Here is a 25,308-nt window from a genome sequence, read left to right as displayed (position 1 = left end):
TCAGTCTAGTTAAGTAAGTAACAATGGTTATAGTAAGTCACAAAGCCTTTAGTTATGAATAAAAGTGGATCGTTTCTAACGAGGAAGAGCTGTAGGCGTTATTAAAAAAGTCCCCCCATAAAGCATTATTGTCAGTTTTCTTTAATGCGGTAAGCCGGTACCCGTTTTCTTTGATGAATGCCTCGTAAAATTTCAACGTTAAGACACTCTCTTGTTTTCTTTCACCTTTTTATTTTACGTTTTAAGCGTTAATTTTACGTTAAAAATATACTGAGTGTAAAAACAGTTCCAAAGAAACACTATAAAGTAAAGTAATATCACTGAACGTTTTTTATTATAATTTTTGAAAGAATATTTTTCATGAATAACCTTTGACCGTCTTGCTCGGCCTAAAACAGATAAAAAATGCCCCATTTTATAAAACTTTTCCTCCCGGGATATCTAAAATCCGACAAGAAATATAAGATATTTTCTACAAAGATGTAAATTTTATGAGAATGTTTTATTTCTTATAGCCACCCTCTCTCTCTCTCTCTCTCTCTCTCTCTCTCTCTCTCTCTCTCTCTCTCTCTCTCTCTGCCTTGCAGAGTTCATTGTCTTTGTATGAATATTACTGTGTCCATACATCATAATTTTTAGCCATATTAAGCAGATTTGCAACACTAATAAAAAAAAACTCCTAAAGAGCTTCCCCGAACAAGGGCAGAAACCCCGTTACATAGATCCATAACTTCCACTCTGTACAAGAACCTTAGCGTAACAGGGTCACTGTAAAATCAGTTTCACGCTCCAGTTCTGACAAGTTGTGTGAAATGTTTCGACTTTTTCTTTTTAGGGGGGTTACTTCACGCTTAAGATGGGCGCAATGACAGCGTTATATATCATTTAGTGTTTTAATGTAATACTGGCTATATTCTTTGGCTTTTAATACACTCTTACAGTGATGGACAAAGGATAGGCCTAGTTTGTACTCGACAGCATCTATTATTATTATTATTATTATTATTATTATTATTATTATTATTATTATTATTATTATTATTATTATTATTATTATTATAAATTTCTACTTCACATTTTCATCGAATCTTATGATTTGTTTGTATTACAAAAAGATTAAATAAGAAGTAAATTAAAGTCAATAGATATAGGATAGTTAATGTACACAGTCAATTCTGCTTGTCACAATATATTGTTTCATATAACATCACACTTTCCATTACAGTTCGTTGCTGTTTGATAAACTTGAGTCATTAATAACTTAATTAGGGCTTTGACACTTTCATCTACTCTAATGATAGTTTTTCGAAGACTAGAAAACCACGTGGAGTTTAAACAATATTCAGTTTAATCACGTATCCGATAAGTACCTCCGCTAGGAAGGCTCCCAGGGAAATGAGTAGGCCTACTCCCAGAATTGCATACATCCCCTGGAATGACAAAGAAAATGGGATTAGTTATTCGCTCAGTTAAAGGTTCTGATGCTCATTTTTTTCCTAAGAAGAAAGTAAGGTTCAAATCCGCGGGGTTTCTTCCATATATACGCCATTCAGTAGAGCGTAAATCACTTAGAAGTGGTTCAGGGACAGATGTATCAAAGGTCGAACTAAAATCAAGTTCAGATGAGACTTAATGATGTCAACTAGATTTTTAAAAGGTCATAGGCATGCGTTCCCAACGTTATTTACTTCGAAAAAATCAGTAAAATTCACAAACAAATTAATCTGATTTTTATTTATTTATTTTATTCAGTAGATGAGACCTAATCGTATTGAACAAGCCCACGGGGCCATTGACTTGAAATTCAACCTCCCGCCTCTGACTACACACCGCGGCAGTAACTGATCATGACTCAGAGCCCTGTGGGAGGCGCGAACTCGTGACATCTGAGTGGTATGTCAAGACACTAAACATTATACCAGCGACCAACAATTGATAATCACAGTGCGGTCTTCATGTCCTCACGAGGAACAAATTAATATTTTGCAAGGTTCCCGCAGTGATGGTGGGCTTAGATTGAGTTGGCTTATGCTCTGAAGTGGATCGTAAGTGTGGTAAGTGGCAAATGAGAGTAGGAGGCTTCTATGGACCTCCCATCTCTGACCAACCAAACTTACCGAAAGGGGATGCGAGAGTTGTATGTGCTTTGTAGCTACAAATAACTGTTTACATTTTTCTAGACTTTAATAGATTGTTTTGAAAATTGCCAATTTGAAATCGTGTTACTTTACATCACTTACCTTCTGTTTGGGAGCAATGAAGATAAACTGATATGCCCAATAGCTTGAATTAACGGCTATGTCTTTCATTTGACAAGTGCTTTTAATATGGAAGGTTCATTTCACGAAAAACAGAATTTAACGAGAGGTTTCACTCAGTTATCTAGTCACATTCTAAAAAAGAAAACCGTGTTTGAATATCATTTGTTAACCTTTCTTAACCGCCCTCCATCTGCTATTGACAAGACGCCGAACTCTAAGGGAAAAATAAAGTTCCATGGATAACTTATTTTCTAATTTACCTTTCTTGAAATAGAAGCTGCATTTTCGAAACCTACCCATATATTACTCAGAGCGAGAGGGGCTTGCACGGTGATCGTGGATGGGGAGTACGTACAAGCCGTCGAGTTTTCGAAACCATTCATCAGCCAGTGGTCATAGAGCCCAGCTGCTAGCACGTATCCGATCCTGAAGAAGAAGAAGAAGAAGATGATGAAGAAGAATGTAGACAAAGATCATGGAAAAGTTCAGAGTTTTGTAAAACATCCAGGACAATTTATGAACGATTTTTGGAGCAAATCGGGGCGTCATGGGATCCTGAAGAAGAAGAAGATGAAGAAGATTGCAAATAAAGCTCTTGAGAAACTATAGGGGTTTGTGAAGCATCCATGATAATTCATAAACAGTTTTTTCAATGGATTGTTTAGGAGATAGTGGTACTTCTACTGATTTCCTTAGGCTTATAGGACCGTGCTTACGCAATTAAAGTAATGGATAGTCATTAAAACGACTTAGTGTTCCCAGTATCGGTAACTGAGTGCCAGGTATCGTAGGTTATGATGTTGTTCAGTTAAATCAAAATTCACAATAATCACATTGGTCTATCAAAACCTACGATAAAGGATCCTCGAGTCGCTAATTTGACCAGTGAAAACGACAATCAGAATCTTTCCCTTGCACTTCCTCAGTTCACTTGAGGCAGTTGGAGAAGTTAAGTGTCGAATTCCAGGTCTCAAACAATAACAAGTTTCGTCTCAGGCAAAGGCAAGACATAATCAAAAAAAAACACGTACTCCATATAGTAGATCCGAATACTGAAGGCTTGTAAAAGAATGATTTTTAAAACAAAGTAATTACATGTCTTGCAAGATGAGGGCTAATCGTGAGAATACCCTAAAACAAATCTCTTTGTACTTCTAAAAGTTTATTTACGTTTTTACCTTTTTATTGTTTTTGTTAATCTGTCTTTTTTCTAATAACTGATCTCTTCTTTTTGCATTTCTTATTATTTTCTGTAATTTCTTTCAAATGAACACCATATTCTTTGGAAGCTTGAATTTCAAGTCAGTGACCCCTTTAGGCTTTATCCTTAAGAATAAGGGTTTATCTTCTGAATAGTGATAATAAATTATTATTGCACCATGTAACTAATGGGAGAATTAGGTGGCATTCTTTTCTTGCACAAAATAATCACATATTGCAGATTCTTACTTGTTAGAAGTACAGCCAGGTTCATTTTTCTTCGTTATTAAGAAGTTAAAAAGTAATAAAAAACGTAAGAAGTAGAATATTTCCCTTTTTTTGTACTTTCTATTCACTGCCTTTCATTCATACGATTTCTAGCTCTGTTCTCTAATAGGTGACCATATTCCAACACTTTCCCGTTTCACCTGCCGCTGCTCTTTCCAGCAAGCAAGTCTCTCGTTCGGATGGGGGAACGCATTCAACAGAGTCCTCTGTTAATTCCTCTTTCCTTGTTCCATAAAATATCAGAGAGGGGAGTAAAGGAAAGCCTCTGCTCCATTATTCTCTGGAATGGGCCCTAAAAAGCCACACCTTTCAATTATAGACGTAAAAGGTCCCTGGTTGATAAACCTAATATACGGAGGCGTTTGAACAATTCCTTCTACAAATATTTCATCCTTAAAGAAGATAGGACTAGATAAGACTAGAACCTCTCTCTCTCTCTCTCTCTCTCTCTCTCTCTCTCTCTCTCTCTCTCTCTCTCTCTCTCTCTCTCTCTCTCTCTCCAAGCAAAGCCTGATTTAGTGAAAGGCTTGATGATTTAAACGTAATGGTTTGTTATTTACAGACATTGCGCCTCTTTTTGTCAGAATATTCTCTCAATCTTTCGTATCTAAATATCAAAAAAATTATATATTATCATAGGAGGTTGTGATAGAAGGAAAGTGGTCAATAAATAGTGTAAAAATGTGCAAACTTCTACTAGATTAGTAACAGGGAAATTGTCATAGACTATGCAGAAGTCCAAATCCTGGCTGAATAAACTTTACGTGCTCATTCTACCGATACGAGAAATAAGTGATATTTCGAGTCTTTACGAAATACACTCGAGTGGATCTACCCGTCTAATTTTGTTATTTTCCTCGTCTTTGCCTCTTCCAGATCCGGGTTACCATTAACCAAAATATCTTTAACGTTGCTAACACTTACTTTAAATCTTTCGGCTAGTCTGTGAAGCTTCTTGACATCAAATAAGATTTGGTAAAAACGTCACCCATTCTCCTTCTTCTTCTTCTTCTTCTTCTAGGTTGCCCAAAACGATGCCTACAACTCCTGTTTGTCTCCTGCTTTCGTTCATAACTCCAGTATTGCATTAACTAACTGAGGATGTTACACGCCCTTGCAGAAGACCAACAGTCACTTAAGATTTTCATTTTCTAACTCGAACAATAACTGTATTTGTGAGACTTATGATCACTCTTCATGAATTTGCCATTTGTATTACTCATGTCTACTCTTTCAAAGTGATATCTTTATCATTTTCACTATAAGCTCGTCTGCTTCCACGTATGTTCTTCCAGCTAATCCCCTGTTTTCAGATTTCCTAAAATGACCTTATCGGAAAAAAAAGCTTGAACGAAAAATGCCCCAATTTTCAAAACCCACTGTGATGCTATCAGAATTCTCTACTGCTTCATAGACTTAAAACCACTTCTAACCTTTCTTAATATACACTAATTGGGTATGTCATATTAATATAATTCTTACCCTTTCTCCTGTGACCTTTTCCCCTTACATAAAGGGTATAGTATATCTCAAATCAAATTCTTCCGAATTTTGTTCCTTGCTGATCCTGTAATCTTACAGACGTGCCCTTCGGAAGGCGAGGCGCCCCTGTGGATGTTCAGCCTTGCAAGGTCTGGATCCGTTGCTGTTTCCCATAATAATTTCGTTCACCTTTCTTTCAACCTCAGCTTACTAGTTCAAGAGGCGGTATTTTTTATGGAGAAATCCTGAATGTCGGTAATTTAGTGATTTCTTTTTTTTTTTTCAAAACTTTTAATTTTGTTTCTTTAATCCTTTTTTGTTTCTACTTTGATTCGAATTTAAAATTGGTTAGTGACACAAATTTGGTTAGACGATTTGCTATTGTGCTGATTTTTTTTTTTTAAATTACGTTGCATTGCTAATTCCATTATTCGTACAACGAATATGATAAATTTGTCAAATAATGAATTTGTTTAAACATCCAAAATCCACCAGTGATTACATATTTACTTTTTAAAATGTAATCGGCGACTTAATTGTAATATCATTTCAATAACTTCAACATGTCATTAGTAATTCCAGCAATTTTGGTACCTTTCTGTTCTTCTGCTTTTCAATTTCATTTATTTCATCTACCACATTCACTTCCAGATTTATTCTCGGACTTTAGTTAATTCCTCAATTGCCAGGTCGACCTCTTTTGTACCAAAGACTCGAAAATCACTAAAGAAACTTAAAATAATTATAAGTATTTTGCTATGTAAACCACAGTCTTCAAACAGCGTCCCTCTATTGTCTTCTAAGACCTAATTCCTCAGTGATCGTCCACTTTATATAAACTCCGTAACGTAACTGATTTACATTTCATAAATTTAACATTAACTAATTACACCCCCTTAGACCCCCGGTCGCAAATTCCTGAGATGTATGTTAGTATTGCACCAGCCCCGGTTTTTTGTCCATGCCCCTAGGTTAGGTTAGGTAAGGTTGGATTAGGTTAGATTATATCAGTTTCCCTAACCTATTTTGGTCGTGGAAAACATCATGAGATTATTTTCAAGAAAAATCTGTGGTTAGTTTTTAAGATATGGCGTCCCGCTTTTTTCAGGGAAAGGTGACTCGGTTGCATCTCGGGGAAAATGTGCCCCAGAAATCATCTCACCTGGCAACTGCAGCTTCTCACCTGTAATTCATACCATCTCACCTGGCGTTGATTGCTGGCATCAGCAAACTGTTCTTCTGAGTGATGATTCCCAGAGCCAAAGGAAGAAACTGCTCTTGAGCCATGTAGAAGTCGCATTGACCTTGAAATGGTCGTGAGAATGTGTGTAAGTGAATGGGCGGTGTTTATCTTATTCACTGGTTTTATTCAGTTTATTCAAAAGTCACTTGATGTAGATGAGGTATAATGAGAGAATTGGTACACAGATGATGACATGACAAAAGCATTTATCGTAAAACAGATTTGTAATATTAATCCTATAGCACTGAACCTTCACACACCTTAAATAATTTTCAACATTTTTCACTACCTGATGTAAATAGGTGTTGTTTCTAAACATTGAAAAGCAAGAAATTATTCAAGATAAACGCAAATTTATAAACAGAGCTCTCTATTTATGTTTTTTTTTTTTTTTTTTAATTGACATTCTTTTTCTCTGTTATTTTACTCATTTCGCAGTGGTTTATCACACAAATGAAAGACGTGACAATCAAAGGATATCACATACTATCTATTTATCTCCGTAACTTCTTTCAAATGAACGCCATATAATCTGGAAGCTTGGATTTCTAGTTCGGCTCCTGCATGAATAGGGGTTTACCTTCTGCATAATAATAATAATAATAATAATAATAATAATAATAATAATAATAATAATAATAATAATAATAATAATAATAATAACATTTTGCTCTCTCTTACCTGTACTCGTAAACAGATCTAATAATAATAATAATAATAATAATAATAATAATAATAATAATAATGATAATAATAATAATAATAATAACAATTTGCCCTCCTTACCTGTACTCGTAAACAGATCTGTAATAATAATAATAATAATAATAATAATAATAATAATAATAATTATAATAATAACATACTTTGCTCTCTTTTTTACCTGTTCTAGTAAACAAATCCGCCATGTACATCTCCGCAGTGACGTCAGTCGTCAGGAGGACGTGGTCGCCCTGTCTGACGAGCGTGTCCAGGGCGTGAGGAAATTCCGCGTCCTCCAGGTATTTCATACGGCCTTTGTCCCACATGAGGGCGACCTCACGGAAAACGCCGCTCTTCACTGTCTGGGGGGATCGAGACACCTCAGGTTAAGTACGTGATTCTGAAGCTCTGGCGTTTGTTTACATATCTGAGGTGATGGTTAATTGAAAGTAAACCTTCAGAAAATAAATAAACGCTAATGTTTTTGTAAAGGGTTATAATTATATGAGTAGGTATATGGATGAATTATAAATATATTTTGTGAATTTTTGGGCGTAACCTTAAAGGTATTATTTCCATATTCAGTATGGTAGTCTGGCCTTTGTGTGGGGGGGGGAGTGATGATAGTGGTATTATTGCTATGATTAAATGAGTTCTGATTTCGGGATTTATATATTTACGTTGAAGTCCTAATATTTATATATATATATATATATATATATATATATATATATATATATATATATATATATATATATATATATATATATATATATATATATATATATATATATATATATATATATATATATATATATATATATATATATATATATATATATATATATATATATATATATATATATATATATATATATATATGACGTTTAAAAAGGCTCAAAAAGTAATTTTCGATTTACAGAATTCCAGAAGGTTTAGTTGTGTAATTAGCTTTTATGGACCTTTTTAACGTCCTAGAATACTGTTAGATTTCAGTAAAAACATTACACACACACACACACACACACACACATATATACATATATATATATATATATATATATATATATATATATATATATATATATATATATATATATATATATATATATATATATATATATATATATATATATATATATATAATGAGCCAAAGAGTCTCATTGATGATAAATAACGAAAAATCAGGAGCAAGTTAAAAGAACTCGCGTAAATATTTAAATGCGTATCAAAACAAAATTTGTTCTGTAATGATCCATTCACATCCGCCAATAACACATTGCCATCTTAATTTCCCCATAATTCCATCAGCAACACCTAAAAAACGTCCTCCACTCTACTTACAGAGAGGTAATCAGTGAGCGCGGTGTTATTCAGCTGAATCAGCGTCAATTTGGGGTTGTCCACCATGTCTTGCACCGTTTTGACGCTCTGCGGTACGTACCGGACCGCCAACTGCGACATCAGGTTCCCGGCGTAACTCCAAGCAACCACAGTTACCAGGATCAACCAGGAATACGCGATCATCTTCTGCCAGGCCAGGTCGAGGTTGAGGCTGATTCCTGAAGGTGGGAGATTTTAGATTCAGAGAGTTAGAATCGTTGTTGAAGTTGTGGAATTTTATTCGTAAACGCTCTCTCTCTCTCTCTCTCTCTCTCTCTCTCTCTCTCTCTCTCTCTCTCTCTCTCTCTCTCTCTCTCTCTCTCTCTCTGTGTGTGCGTGTGCGGTTGTGTATGTATGTATATATCATTGTAAATATGTATATGTGTGTGTGTTTGTATGGGTAAGGAAAGAGATATCTAAAGACATTTCACCCTAAAGCAAATATATCTATAAACCAACTATATAAAAAGAGAATAAATTAAAAACAGATAAACAAATAAGCTTTCCTAATTTCACACACAGACGAAACAAAGAACCAAACGAATACCTAGACTAACAAAAAAATGAACGCAGAGGTCCGCGACCAGACCCAAAAAACACATGACGAACGAAAAGCCCAAAAGAACTCAACCGACCCTGCTGAACGAAGACGCTGATGTCACTGAAGAGATGAGCGAACGCCCCCGAGTACCCCAGCCGTTTCTCGGACGCGAACTCGAGAAATATCGTCACCAACCAGACAACAACGAGTGACAAGATCAGGTAACCCCACACCGTAGGGGAGAGGGGGAACAGAAAGCCCCAGGGGTCGATTTCGGGTCGATTCTTAGCCAGGATGAGCCTCTTCATGGAAAACTGCACCGGCTGAGTGAAGTCGACTGCTTGCGAACGAGCCTCCGTCTGACCGAATGGTCCCAGAGCCACGTCGACCTCCTAGGCATTGGGAGGAGAAGAAGAATTAGACTGCTAGATGATGATAAAAGAAGGATAAAAGAGACAGATGATAATGAAAGAAGATTGAAATTGATAAAGAACGCATGAGGTAAAGAATAAAAGTGACAATTACCATATTTAGTATGATTGAATTAATAGTTCTCGTTAATCTTAATCCAGACCACTCGGTGCAGAAGAAGAAGAAGAAAAAGAAGAAGAAGAAGAAGAAGAAGAAGAAGAAGAAGACCGATAGATGATAATAAATGGAGAATAAAAGAGACTGATGATATTGGAAGAAGAATGAAATGAAAAAATGACTCACAAGATAAAAAATGAACGTAATATCTAGCATAATAGCATGATTAAATTGATATTTCTCTAATCTTAATCCAGACCACGCAGTGCAGACGATAGGGGCAGGAATACAACCTCATATACCCAACCTGGCATCATCTGACCCCTGCCTGTTGCTGGATAATCATCAACCTGTTTGTGATGTGGATGCGACAAGTTGCCGACATGTTTACAACATTGTGGATGCACCCTTACCTTCCGAGTCACTTGTCCCATCATTCCTTTCCATGAGCCGTTGGGGAGCTGAGAGCCCCAGGAGCCGTCTGCCGGCTCTATTAAAGTGTAGCTGCAAGGATGAAATAAGAGGAAGTCATCACAATAAAAGCTTAGGCCTCTCTCTCTCTCTCTCTCTCTCTCTCTCTCTCTCTCTCTCTCTCTCTCTCTCTCTCACAATATTTGTATTACCTGATTATTATGAAATTGTGAATATTATTGGCCAATATATTTAATTGTTTAAAGCCTTGAAGAAAATCTTTTTCCTAGGATACTGTTATCAGTTCTTACAATAGTTTTTTCTTATGTTAATATGTATGTCCAAATTTCACCTACAAATGACGTAATTATGATAGAGACAACATTCTTTTCCAAAATCCATTGATGAATTAAAGTTAGAATTACTTTCAGTTTTAGTTATAAATTTCATCAAACAGCTTTTTTTTCAATATTCATTATTAGAATAATAGCAGCAGCCTCAGTCTCACTCTCAGTCTTATACAGTATAAGATTATTCTCAATATCTCAAAATAAAGTCTTATTAGGGTCATTTAAACCTTTTAATACGATTAATATAGCCAACCAGTACGCCTCTATTTCATCAACAACATCCTATCTGTGCTTATCACTGCAATACAATTAAACACTCCGTCCTCTCCTCGCCTTACGTGAAATTCATCGACTTGGCAATCATGTTGAAAAGCTCTCCCACGGGACCTCGGATGAACATTTGGCCTCCGAGGCCATCTGGCGGGGGCTTCTTCACCACCTCGACATGCGGACGCCACTGTAGCACTCCCACCAGGATGTTGGCGCCTTTGGGGAACCTTTGAAATGAGAATGAGGTTGTCAGGTGAGCTGGTGAGGACGTTTAATCATTGGGTAAAAATTTTACCCGTTATTAAAAGCAAAGAATATGGGGCCAGGATATCTGTTACCGATAACTGGAAGGTTGATATCTGCTGTTTTGAACTTATTTAAAATGTGGGGTGGTGAGAAGCTGCAAAATCTGGTGAAATGTGAAGGCGAAAAGGAAATAAAGCTAGGGTGGAATTATTAAGGTAAATGGCACGATGCAAAACTGTTTGATGATGGTTGTACGTCAGAAGGAAAAGGAAAGCACGAGATGTCGACAAGTGTTTGTAAGTAAATAGTAAGACATAAGTGAGAGTATACTTTCAGGCATCGTTATGCAAAGTTATTATTATTATTATTATTATTATTATTATTATTATTATTATTATTATTATTATTATTATTATTATTATTATTATCGTAAGTAAAAATGTGTTAAATCATAAACCAGGTCGTAATGTTCAATGAGATATTAATTCAACATTTCTGTTGACGAAAAATGCAGAAACGCAGAACTTGCTATTTGCCATCCGTTCCATAAAGCCTTTATACCTCATAAGAGCATTTTATGTACACGGCATCTACACGGGATTATGTTACACTCGCGTATTTACCTTGTAACTTACATTTGACGAGAAAGGATGAAATATGCAATAGACCAATGCTGCGGACATGAAGAAAATTATTTCTGCGTTGGGAAATAGCTCAGAATCATTTGTATTATATTTGTCAAGAAACAGATTCAGCAACCAAGCCTTCCATTTAGAAAAATAATAAAATGTATAGGAAACGAAGCTTCAACGCTGATATATTTTACGTTCATGACGAATGTGCACGAACACTTTCCGTAACGTCTAATCGATGCAAAGTAACAATTTATTGCCGTCGTTGGTTTACTTATTGCGTGAGGTAACTAGCAAGAGAGGAGAAATTACTTTCCCTTTTTCTGGCGTTAGTCAGCTGTCTCTGATATATATTATTTGACATAGGGATCGAGATATGTCGCAGGCAAGTCTGTAACAAATCAGGCGTGGGAGTTGGTGTCTGGGGAGTCATCGACACGCAGGTGAAGACTTTATATGATAACTCTTTGTAGGCTGTAATGTCCCGATGATAAGTTTTGATGTTCTTTGCGCATCTCGTTCGTACTTTGTCTGGTGTGGAAGAGACAGTGAGAGAAACGCGGAGGGAAAAATGAAAATATGTGGAGAACGATGGAAAGAATTTTGCTGTTACGGGAAACACTCTCCTGACGGGAATTACGTGCTGTAAGAGAGAGAGAGAGAGAGAGAGAGAGAGAGAGAGAGAGAGAGAGAGAGAGAGGAATACAGTCACAACACAGACATTACTCTTTTTATATACGATAACAAAACTTCCCCAAATACAGAAAATTCAGCAAATACAGAAGATAGTAGAGAGATCCATTATAAAGGTCAAAAGCTCCATTACACTCGACTGACCTGTGCGTTCACGATCATCTGATCCGCAATGAAAAACTGAAAATATTTCTTTCAATTAATACTCATTTATTTTAGAATGTAATCCCCCCATGGTGAGAACATTGACATGGCTACCTAAGGCAATCGCAAGCAATTTAAAATCCGAGATCATTTCACGTTTGTGAGGCAAAAAAATTAAAATGTTTTAGGAATGAACAAAGCATTAGGACGAAATATGCTTAGGATTTTAGGCAGGCCTTAGGCAGCTAAGCACAAAACTGTCCTTGAAGAGCTGACTGAAAGTTAGGAGCTCTTTAGAAGCTGTCAGGGTAATTATCTAATCACGAAGATCTTTGGTCTAGTTTATTCCGGCAGCTGAACTGGAATAAACTGTTCACTACGCCGAGTGTAACTGGAGCTGACGGCAGTGGGATAATATCTACAGAAATAAACTCGTTCCTGAAATAGAGAAAAAAAGAGATTCCACAGACCTGACTTACGAAACAGAAAAGATAAACAGAAAAGTTACAAGATGCTTCAAAACATGAAGGCTTTGTAGGTTTATAAAATGAGCATTAGCTCCCGAATACACAAACGTTTCTCTGAAAACAGAAAGTGGGTAAACTTTCTCTCCTTTGGTATGGCGTTTGGACGAATGTTCTCACGGAAGTAAAAGGTATCTCGTACGGGCCTTGGAATGAAATTACTTCAGGATGAAAGAAAGCCTATTTCGTCAGTTTGAGAGAGAGAGAGAGAGAGAGAGAGAGAGAGAGAGAGAGAGAGAGTAGGTTTTTAATAATTTATTTTTTTTTTTTTTATTATTTAGGCTGCACCCTCTAAAAGGACATACCATGCAACTAGCTTCAGAGAGAGAGAGAGAGAGAGAGAGAGAGAGAGAGAAAAGGAAGACAGCTCGGAATTTTCAATATAACATTCTTTATGGATCTAGAAGAGAGAGAGAGAGAGAGAGAGAGAGAGAGAGAGAGAGAGAGAGAGAGAGCTTTATTCAGCCATCTTCTAAAATGAAATAAGAGCCCGGTGCCTCACAGCATTTTGTATTAAGGCTGGCAATATCTGCTAGACCTGACGGTCTGATAAAATTCCCATACAAAGGCACAAAAAAAAAGGAAGGGTTATAAAGAGTGGCATGAAGAGTGAAAAACCTAATAAAACTGAACGTCAAGAGTTCTGAGAGCCACCGAGACGGGAAAATAATTTTCGAGTCGGGGAGACAGTTAGCAAATGAATCAGGCTTCAAGGTTGTCAGAGTGGTGAAATTTTGATTTTTATATTTTTTTTTTTTTTTTTGTTAATGGGTTGACAATCTCGTCGAAGAAGCCTTTTCCTGCATGGTAAATGACCATATCAGTGGTTCTCAACCCTAGGGGGCGTCAGTAATTTCCAAGGGGGGCGCGAACCCTAGAGAAAAATAAAAAATTCTCTAATTATATTCGTTATTGTCTTAACAGGAGATTCTCTTAACAAGAGTAGCCAAGAAGCAGTGTCAAGTATCTCACTAATTTATTCCCAAAAGAATAAAAACACCCCTTCTCTTTCTCTTTTTATTCAATTTCCTTTAAATTTGGGAGAGGGGGCGTGGAGGGAAGGACCAACTCTCAGAGGGGCCGTGGTAATAAGAAGGTTAAGAACCATTGGACTATATGTTCCTGAATTTTCATTTTTTTTTTTTTTTGTTGGGGTGGACAAAGTGGGAACGTTTTTATGATACGGGATGTCTGCACAGAATGTATAATTCAGTTTTGTTGCTCTTCCACGATATCAACTGCATTATGTGAGTCTGGTACTTCGCAGAGAGCAACGGAAGATATATTAAAGGGACTGACAAGTTTCTTTCTCTTATATTTTCGTAGTCTTTCAACTGGATCGTTTATCGTCTTTGGAAAATTATTAGACCCTCGGCTCGGAAACTGATGCTTCGGTGCAGCATAAATGTCGAACTACTCTCAACTCGGAAATGGATACATTGGTATTAAAAAAAAGAAAATAAAACTATTTCATGTTCAAATCAGCAGCATGAATGTTGAACTACTCTCAACTTGGAAATGGATACTTCGGCCCTTAAAAAAAAAAAAAAGATAACTATTTCAGGTTCAAATCAGCAGCATAATTGGCGAACTACTCTCAAACTGGTACTTTCTGACGTGTAGTATTCCTCGTATCGTCTCCTTGGCTTGAACGACTTAGCTGTGGCCGCACGTGGGCAAAGGAAGTGTAGTTGATGATGACGACTATAGTGACTACAGAAACGTAATCTCTGGTGTTCCTCAGGGAAGTGTCCTTAGCCGCAACTGTTTGAACTATACAAACATGTTTTGTGCTTTGACCAGAAAATCAACCCGATTGCGCATGCTCAGTTTACATTGACCCCATCTGCTGATCACGGACCTGTGGTTGCCGACTCTCTTATTGGAGATTTAGCCAAAAATATTGCCTGGTGCAAATTATGGCACATGAAACTCGACCCTAACAAAATTCCAGGTAGGTCTAAGACGATGGATTATTATTTGAAAAGCTTAACTCTTATTTCATAGTTCAACTGCCGTTTCGTTATTTTGTCATTCTTTGTTGTTTCTCTTCTCTACTTTATTCTTTCCTGTTTCATTTCTTTATTCGTTTAGGGTTCCCTTCTCCGTTTGAGGCTTTGGACTTTGAGAATTCTGCTTCTCCAGCTAGAGTTACAACTTAGCTAGTAATATAATAATAATAATGGTAATTATTAAGTGACAAGTAAACAAGAGCTTGAACGCTTGTCGTCCTTCAGGAGATACGTCTACGTGTATAAATCGCCGTGTACAGGACATATACACAAGATCGAATATATACTTTGCAATTTAATTGGCACTGATGTTCCCCCGATTGTTTGAGTTCTGTTGTATACATGAGAGAACCTGAATAATATACACTCGTTTAAATAAATAAATCAGTCAATCAATAAATCAATAAATACATCGATCAATAAATAAATCAATAAATCAATAAATAAATCAATAAATCAATCAAAAAAATCAATAAATCAATAAATAGATAAATAAATAAACCAATCAATCAATCAGTCAATCGTATGGGAGAGATTTTACAGGAAAAAAAAATCAGGCAATTTGAATATATTGGTCTCTCTCAGACCAAAGAACAGACTTACTTGAAACCCCTAGGATTGTTCGCGAGTTCTTCAACGACCCCTTTTCTTCTTCAGAACTTCGGTATACAGTGGTAGCATAGTGATAAACCACGTTAACCTGGCGTAGCCTGAAAATAAACAAACCCCGTTATCTTATCATAATTCTTCGATGACGTTATCGTTGATTGATTTATGAAATTTTGGTTGTCAAGCCAGTCACTAGGGCGCTTTCGGTTGTTCAGAGTTTGAGACTGAAAAATAGGGAGTTGGGCTCCAGAAAATAAGGGAGATGAAGGAATAGGATTTTAAATTAGAAACATGGGAAAATCCCATTATTTTACTGTGAATTAATACTTAGAGAGGTTGGACAGCAAGGCTGGAGAAAGGGAAGGGGAATGGAGGTGAGGTAAAAGACTAAAATTTAGGGGGTGCAGCTCGGGGCCGAAGGGACACTGCAAAAACCTCCTTGCATGAATGACGTCATTACAATAATAAAAAAATAAAAATTCCGGAGTGATTGCAGCTGACCATGAATTTGACACTTCGTTTCAGACGAAAGTTAATAAAAAAAAATATCCTGTCCGACCACTTACCCAAAAGCACGGTCGGTTGGACTAGATGTTTCTAGATAGATATCTATGCTCGGTTCGGGGGCGGTCTGTATATTTGTAAAAGTACTTGTACCTGTTTGTTTATTTACCCGAGGTGGCCCTTTCTGCAAGTCAGGTGTCGGATTTTATTTACCCGGAAGTTCTTTGATGAACTGACTGTCCGTAACTTGGTCACAGTGGGCCTGTGAATAGGTACCGTACTTTGCAAAACCATTTCTTGGTAGTCTGGCTCCAGATTTCACATTTTTTCCATTCCGTTATCTCTCTCTCTCTCTCTCTCTCTCTCTCTCTCTCTCTCTCTCTCTCTCTCTCTCTCTCTCTCTCTCTCGTGAACTTGGAAGCGGCAGATCCTGAAGTTCTCTGTTCTGAATTCAGATGAATTATTTATCGTCTTGACGACACTGAAGGAAACTGGAACTCGTCCTGAGAGTCCTTAGGGAACTCTGGAACGTGTATCCTTGTACTGATGCTGCAATAGACATCGCAGCCGTCTTCCCCGTATCCTAAAAATACTCCATTACCTTCGTTTACTTCAGAGGATGCCTTTATTCGAGAAAGATTTCCGACTGCATTCGGAACATACCTTGCAAGAGCAAAGGTTTTTTTCGCTTCGCGAAGTCTTTCTATAAAGAATTACGGTTGGTGTGGCCTTCCAGGCGCATTCCAACCAACCGTGACGTGAATTTATATTAGGAGAATTGAGCTTCAGGGCCGTTGCTTGATTCCTCGCCTGTCTCAAGTGATAAGTCACAGAAAAAGAAATAAGATAAGGGACTTATTTCAATAGCCAAAATTGAAAAGAAAAACTCAAATTCATTTGGAAAAAATAACAAAAAAGAGAGGTTTAATTGACTGTGATAAGTTCAAGTAAAAATTGAAAGTTGGAATATGTGGACCACTCAGACACATAACACATCAACATAAATACAAACACCGTCCAAATAACAGAAAAAAGAAAAAGAAAAATAACAGAGAAGCTGATAAAGAATCAAACTCAGAGTTCCACGGACATCAAGATGGAATCCTGTCCTCTGTCTGGAAACAGATGAAGTCTCAGCCATTTTGAACATTCAGTTAGAATTCGGGAAGTTCTAGGAAGAGAGAATTTGAGCCGTTGCAGAAGAAGAAATTCATGTGTCAAAACTTATATGATTACTGAATTAAGACGCCAGAGTCAAGTCTATGGAATCAGAAACTGTTGCATCAAAGACCGTATCTCTCTAGTGGTATCTGACATCATTTATAAGCCACTAATACTACTGTTATCATTAACATCAAACCAATGTTTAATAAAAAAAATCTTCATAAAAATCTCATTAGCGCCTCAGGCACTTAAATGGTGAAGAAATCCACAATGATGTCAGTGTAGATAAATATTAGAAATATATACATAAAACAAGAGCTTTCGAGAACCTAATCGATTATCCCTCTCAGTCTATTTTCAATATGTATTTACGATGACATCATTATGGATATCTTCACCAGAACATCTTCGTTAAGACATGGATTACAACAGTTATCAGTTCTTAATAATACAAATACTAGTGTCTAATTGTTAATTGGTTAATGATAATAATATCTCGATCTGAACATAACAACCAAACGGGTGACCTTACTCAGTATATCGTTATAAAGCAAAACAATATTTATTTAAATGAGTTATGTGAATTTGAATCAAAACTAATCAAAGTTCAGACTGTGATAATTAGTCACTGGGTCTTGCTCACATTTCTCTCTTAAAACAAATTTCACTTAACCTCTTTGAATTCTTTAAATTACTTTGAATTCTGGAACTAGGTCTTTGGTCCCTTGTACTTCAGGTGGGAGATGATAGCTGGCAACTGCTTGAAAAATACTTCGAAAGTTACAAGCGCTCGACTGGACGCTGACAATGAATGCGGAGATCCTATCTCTTAAACGAACCGGTTTCAAAAGTTATGAATCAGAATGAAATGCCGTGTGGAAAGGCTTTAGACGTCTCTCTCTCTCTCTCTCTCTCTCTCTCTCTCTCTCTCTCTCTCTCTCTCTCTCTCCTTTTCGTATTCAGACATTAGCTATGAGAAAGAGAGAGCCCTCTCTCGCCCGCCCGTCAAAAAGCTTCAGTGCTCAAACGCTCGACCTGAAACCCGCTTCGAAATGTGTTCAACATGGTACCGATTCATCTCCTGACCCAGCCCTCATTCATTTCAAACACCACGATCCCCATTAAAGCCACGTCAAGACCAAAGAGTTACGTAACGCGAGTTATTGGCCACATGCAGTACCGTACTACACTGCAAGTTATTGCAATTCCTTCTTCAGTGCAGCGTGACGCGGGCATGAATCGCGAATTCGCCACGTTCTGCCGCTTCGCTGGAGCGCAAAAGTCGAGTTAAAAAGCGACATTGGGACTTTCCCTACGCATCGAACACTGCCGTGAAAATTTATACTCTCGCGTCAGCTCCAGACGATGATATAAGGGCGGGGATGGACTCTGAGAGGTCAACGTACCCTTCCTTAGAAACAAGAGAGACGAAGAGAGAAATCTGAGAGTGGTGACTCTTCACAAGATGGCTGAAAGACGAAGACAAGAAACACGTTTCCCGTGTCTTTGTTTGAGAGCGATAACTCACTGAATCCGTTACCTGGATATTGTGCAGTCAGGTATTCGACTCAGGAGATGATTACTCTTAAAGTATGAATGAGGACACATACAAAAATGCTATAAGAGACTAAAGAACTGTGAAGATTTATGCATGTTTTAGTGCTATAGTTAGCCAACTGCACTGAACATTACTGTCATTGAGATATTTACTATCCTGACACAAAACCCTTTGATTCCGTTACATCTAGGTTACAAATGGTCCATTAACAAGTTAAAATTCAATGAGTTATGAAGGTTTATGTAAATAGTTATCAATTCAAAAAAATTCAGATATATAGAACCTACCCTGATCCTAAATCTAACAACAGATAAATTACTTAAGATTGCGAGGAGGCTTTAGAAACCCATGTCTGTTTTGAATCTCAGTTTCATCCTGAATTCAACAGTGTTTCAGAGAGAACCTGAACGGAGCTAAAAGACCCGGGATATTTTTTTTTTCCCTGAAACAGAAGAATAGTAGGGAAAGTAACGCCCAACTTTTCCCCTCATTAAGAAAGTTTGAGCCGTCGAAAATGAACGCGAGTAACTTTCTATATACTATCCTTCCACTTACTTTTCAGGATGGGAACCGCCTGTAACGAAGTGTGGCGTCCGATTCCGCAGACTTTTTCACTCGCCGATGTCCCGGGGGAGAATGTACTGCATGTTATATTTGCTTGGCTTTTACCAGTGTTATCGGAATGGGATCTTGCGATGTGCGCAGTGACAAGGTATGTGTAGTGGGGAGACACGCCCCTTTGTTCCAGACACTCACACACACACACACAGACTTACACACACACACATACAAATAATTACTTTCCCATTGTTATCATGAACTGTTATTATCAAAGTTTGTTTTGTTACAAAAAAGAAAGAAATCTTTTTAAACCTCTAACTCTGTTTATGTGACTTTGAAAGAAATCAATGGACGTTCTGTTTATTTACGCATTTTTAATCATTCTTGGTCTTCTGAACCTCGTAAACAATACGAAAGTTTGCCATAATTTTTGGTTACATGCTTTGCGATCCAAGTTAACTGTCAAAGAGCCATGATTACTGAAAATGATTAGCAATTTCTTCTTCTGGGTCAAATACTAATCATTCCTCTCTCTTACTTTGACGAGATAATTGCATTCCATTCCTGTCCAGCCTGTTTGCAATAATGGAAGCCAAGATTAAGTCGTAGGGCGTTGAAAAATATTCATAAGAATTCTGCCGGTTATAAATATCACGTATTTTCCCTCAGTAATCCGTCTCAAGCTCTTTTCGTAGAAAAAGATCTTTACTTAAGAGTTTGGAGCGATTGAGCTAATACTCTATATCTCATGTTTTCACAGATATTTCTTGTTCTCTGAACCAAAATTAATTTTAAAAATCGTTATGCTTCTTTTATTAATACCTTCCCAGGAAGAGGGATATTTTTAAAACTTCTTATTAAAGGAATATATAAAAAAAACTGTTTGTTTCCCAGCTTATTTATCACCGGACGAAAGTGTATTGTCACGTTCTTTTTCTTCGTCAGTATTTTCGTAAACTTTTGGCTGAGACGGTGGGGAATATGAGTAAAGTTCTCTAAATACATACACTCATTTCTATCACCAGAAAAGTTACGATAGGGTGAGATAAACAAGAGTGTAATGTCATTTAATTACAATATTTTAGTGGATTATCAACCACGTTTCTCTTCCAGGACCTTTAAGATAATGATATAAAGTAGTTCAACGACGCAAACGAAACAGGTTTCGCACCAAGTTATTGAGAATTGTTGATCAACAAGCGTTGAGAGCGCTTAATATTTGTATATATACGTTTTTACCAGTTTTAACTGGATTATTCATTGCTGGCCTTGACATCAAATCGGCTGTTGTAGATCACTAAATAAAATAATTAGATAGATTTATCAGTCAGTGTGAGGTGTCAGTGTACTGACGTTTATGACGTATAGACGACAGAAAAGTATTTTTCAACTCTTTCAAGGTTGCTTACATTATTGATCATTGGTGATCATTGTCGATCACATGCCTTCGACTATAAAACAAAATAGGTTAACATAAAACTATTCCTTGTCAAGGAACTAGTTGTATGTCATTGTCATGGACATTATATAAATCATTTTTTTACTTTATCCTTCAAAAACCCAGTTATATTTTATTGCCTGTCGTTCAGATAAGGAAATTATGTTCTTGCAAGTTAAAATTCATCATCTAGTCTGTATGAGACCAAAAGTATTATTTTGTTAATGGAAACCTTGAACAAGGATGCTGCGTTAAGCAGATGTTACCTGATTTAAGCAGATGAATGTCGAAATCAAAATCCATGATTTGCCCAGTTCCGCCCTATAATTTTCCTGAGCCCTCTCTCTCTCTCTCTCTCTCTCTCTCTCTCTCTTCCGTAGTATGTTAATTAATCAATCAGAAAATATTTCTCTCTCTCTCTCTCTCTCTCTCTCTCTCTCTCTCTCTCTCTCTCTCTCTCTCTCTCTCTCTCTCTCATCTGACGCGTAAGTAAATCAAATGTTAATTTCAAATGCACTTCGTCTCGGCCACTGGGGAAAAACGTAATTAATAACATTACAAATGCTGTTATGAATCAGACCACACACACACACAGCGACATTTCATTACCCGCTTGGAAGACCGGTAGATAATTATCTAGAAGCAATGAAAAATTAAAACTCGATTTCAGCAAACGGCGTTCATTCCCAAGGCGTGACGTCATTTCCGGATCAAAACGCCTCTGCAAATGAATGAGTAATGACTTCAATAACGAACACGCGTAATTATGACATTAACTCTACAGGGAAGCCTAATTAAAATAAGCCTACATTAGTTGTTGTATTCATTATATGCCTTCCTCTTCCATAAGAAAAAATCCACATTATTTGTTATCATTTAGAATTTGTATGTCAAGATCACTATTGCCAAAACGATGTGAGGAATATTAAGGAGTTTTTATTGGTTAATTTTGTAAAAAATTGTAATTGGAAAGGAGAAAGTGCTTGAATTCATTTGCAAAAAGTGAGACGGTACCTGAATTCATTGCAGAGGGAAGAATGTGCCGAAATTCATTTGAAAAGGCGAAAGTAACTGAATTTATTAGCAAAAAGGAGAAATTCAATTTCTTCATATGCAAAGAGGGGAAAGTTTCAATTTTCATTTTCAAAATGGGGGAAGAACAATGTTTTTTTTTTTAAATAACAAATATACAGTTTAGTAAAAGTATCAAGGTTATCATAAGGAAAAATATAAATAATGTCAAGCTTACCCAAGGAAGAAAAAAATATGGAAAGTAGGTGAAACATTTTTTTTAATCCTCAAAAAAATCCTTAAATATTAGCTGATGCGTGAGTAATACCTGTTGCTATATTACGGATAAATTATCATTTTTAAATGTGTAATACGCCACAATCGTACCACTTGTGAAAAAGGCGTCTTAGTGAGTTTTTATTCACATTAGTTGAACTAATTTTGTTTTATTGGTCAACGTTACTTCAGGTATTAAATAAGTACCTGACCACCAGCCTAGGATTTCATGCTGCCTGGCTGCCCAGGTATTAATCAAGTACCTGGCTGCCAGTCTAATGTTTCGCTCGATTATTAATTTTTTTTTAGATATTCTACTCTCTCTCTCTCTCTCTCTCTCTCTCTCTCTCTCTCTCTCTCTCTCTCTCTCTCTTTGTCTACTGGTATTTCATTCAGTATATTACACTCCTAAATAAAAGCGTATATTTTTATTCCTTTCATTTTATATATATAATCCACATATTTCTTTTAATAATCGTCATACGATTATCTAATATACTCGTATAATTAGATAACTACGTACAAAGTTAGTCTGGTGATGAGAGAGAGAGAGAGAGAGAGAGAGAGAACAGGTAAGGAAAACATTTAACGGAGCGAGAAGCATTTTATCGAAGGTGAGGTACTTGAGTGAAACACTGACGAGAGAGAGAGAGAGAGAGAGAGAGAGAGAGAGAGAGAGAGAGAGAGAGAGAGATTAGGTGGAGTCGGGGAAGTCCCGATCTCGTAAATCTCTCCCTCTTCTGAGAGATATAGCGAGAGCGGATACCACAATTATCCGGTTATTTGTTTCTACGCATTTAGAGATATCCGTTACGTCGTGTTGCATTGTATATATATATATATATATATATATATATATATATATATATATATATATATGTATGTATGTATGTATGTATTATATATATGTATAAATGTAAGTATATTTATTTATTTATTTATTTATTTATTCATTTATTTATTTATTTTTGAACACCACAAAATGCTAAGAAAGCTGCCGATTTGTGGAAGAATTGGATCCCCTAACAATGTAGAAATCGTTAGTTTTATTACCCACTTTGCAAAAATAATATTAAATTTGCATACCACTTGCATCACATTCTGTCACATTCTGCGCTCTCCCATTTGAAAATCTCAGGTGGCCGGAAATTTTATCTTTCCCTTAAGACTATTGGTATTCTCAAGAATAGTGATTCGGAATTCATAACACTTCAAAATTTCTGTAGTTTTGTACTTTACGCAATGCAAGTTACCTTTAAGTACAGAAAATGTTACATTTTTTATTCAACATCTGCAATATAGAATGATTACATTATTTTCATATTTATGTATCATCACAGATTGGTATCTAAGACGCCAGCAGATGTAATAGTGTCTATTCTTATCAAAAGTATAGAATATTACGTCATCGTTTGAGTGAATAAATGATGAATGACTGAATAATTCCAATAAACGCCATGATGCATGAGTGAGTGAATAGTCTCATTCTGCTGGGCTTCGAGAACGTTCTTGATGCCCTGAAGATGGCGGTCAGACCGGTTTTCTAAACAAACTACGACTAAATGTGCGCTTCTTTTCCAGCCAGGGGTCGATTCTTTGGCTCATTTTCTCAATTTTTTATGCTCATATTCTCAATGTTCATAAAAACAACACAACAAATTACTCTCACAGAAATACTCCGTATCGTTCAACAACGATATCCTTCTGGTTCTGTTAACCAAAGAGATAAGTTTGTTTTTTTTTTTTTGGGGGAGTTTTTTCATTACTTGTTTTTGTGTCTGTCCGATGACGCCACAGAGTCACTGACGCATTTAAGAAGGCAGTGTTTGTTCTGGTCAGCCACTTCTTTTCGCCTTGTGAGGGTTGAAGGATTGAAGGATTCTGGAACTACTGAGGTGAAATTAAGAAAGCAGCGTCAGATTTATGTTTCGTGATGACGACGCACGTTCTATTCCAGTTCGATACCTGTATTTTAAGGGGTTTCCTTATTTCCTCTTTTATGTTGTTTTGGGGAGTTTTCTTAGCCCTTGTTTAAGATTTTTTTTTTGTTTCCTGTTTAATATTTAGTGGGTTTTCTTATTTCATGTTGAATATTTTATGGTCTTTTTTTTCTTCCTGTTTAATATTCGGGGGTTTTCTTATCTCAAGTTTAATATTTTAAGAGGTTTTCTTATCTTAAGTTTAATATTTTAAAAGGTTGTCTTATCTCCTCTTTGATATTTTAGGAGGTTGTCTTAGCTCTTCTTTAACATTTTAAAAGGTTGTCTTATTTCCTCTTTAATATTTTAGGAGGTTGCCTTATCTCCTCTTTAATATTTAAAGAGATTGTCTTAGCTCCTGTTTAATATTTTAGGAAGTTGTGTCACCTCCTGTTTAATATTTAGGAGTTTTTTTATCTCTTGTTCAATACTTTAGGAAGTTGTCTTATTTCCTGTTGAATATTTTATGGATTTTTCGTTTCCTGTTTAATATTTAGGGAGTTTTCTCATCTCCTGTTTAATATTTTAGGAGGTTGTGTTATCTCCAGTTTAATATTTAGGGGTTTTCTTATGTCCTGTTTAATATTTTAAAGAGTTACCTTATCTCCTGTTTAATATTTTGTGGGGTTTTTGTTTCCTGTTTAATATTTAGGGTTTTTTTCCTGTTTAATATTGCAGGATGTTTCTTATCACATGTTTAATATTTTAAGGGGTTTTCTGAACTCCTGTTGAATATTTTATGTTTTTTTCTGGTTAATATTTCAGTGGGTTTTCTTACTTCCTGTTTAAACAGCGTGAGCTCTGAGTTACAGCACTTAATGCAAAGTAATCTTTTATCTCTTCTGAAAAAAACAAAAGAAGAAAGTCAGTGTAATTCAATACGACGCTGATTTCAAATGTTGACCCGTGTACGTCCGCAGTTTACCCAGCAAATAATTTCGTTTCAGAAATTCGCTTTTTGACAGGTCAAAGCTGACCTGGATTTCGCGTTACGTGCTGGCTAAATGTCCACCTGAATTTATCATGCCTTAGGGGACTTATGTCTTGGAGAATCGGCTTCTCTGAGGACCAAAACATGACTCGTGCCTTAAGACGAGAAGATTCCGAGAACGAGAGATAGATCTCAATTCTCTTGTCTGGATCTGACTTTGCCAAAGCATTTTACTTCTCTCTCTCTCTCTCTCTCTCTCTCTCTCTCTCTCTCTCTCTCTCTCTCCAACTTTCCCCGTAGGGGGGGGTTAGTGCCAACAGTACACTTCACGCGGTGTTCTGTATTTATTATTCATTATTAAGGTTCT

General features: G+C 36.5%; 1 protein-coding gene across 2 annotated transcripts in view; it reads right to left on the bottom strand.

Moving 5' to 3' along the window:
• Positions 1–1,184: 1,184 nt before the first annotated feature.
• Positions 1,185–25,308, bottom strand: part of LOC136854371 (probable glutamate receptor) — a 31,295-nt gene continuing 7,171 nt past the window's right edge. For both annotated transcript variants that reach the window (XM_067130670.1, XM_067130671.1), the window contains exons 2-10: positions 15,514–15,620; positions 10,728–10,886; positions 10,042–10,132; positions 9,195–9,492; positions 8,521–8,738; positions 7,358–7,538; positions 6,436–6,535; positions 2,558–2,687; positions 1,185–1,430 (exon numbers count right to left, since the gene is read on the bottom strand). In XM_067130670.1, coding sequence (XP_066986771.1) covers positions 1,332–1,430; positions 2,558–2,687; positions 6,436–6,535; positions 7,358–7,538; positions 8,521–8,738; positions 9,195–9,492; positions 10,042–10,132; positions 10,728–10,789 — 1,179 coding nt within the window. In that variant the 5' untranslated portion in view covers positions 10,790–10,886; positions 15,514–15,620 and the 3' untranslated portion in view covers positions 1,185–1,331. The remainder of the gene's footprint in view (positions 1,431–2,557; positions 2,688–6,435; positions 6,536–7,357; positions 7,539–8,520; positions 8,739–9,194; positions 9,493–10,041; positions 10,133–10,727; positions 10,887–15,513; positions 15,621–25,308) is intronic.

This window comes from Macrobrachium rosenbergii, chromosome 29 (assembly GCF_040412425.1).
Source record: "Macrobrachium rosenbergii isolate ZJJX-2024 chromosome 29, ASM4041242v1, whole genome shotgun sequence".
In the NCBI taxonomy this organism is placed as follows: Eukaryota; Metazoa; Arthropoda; class Malacostraca; order Decapoda; family Palaemonidae; genus Macrobrachium; species Macrobrachium rosenbergii.
Note: the sequence above shows the minus strand (reverse complement) of the source record. Positions and strands in the feature narration are given on the sequence as shown.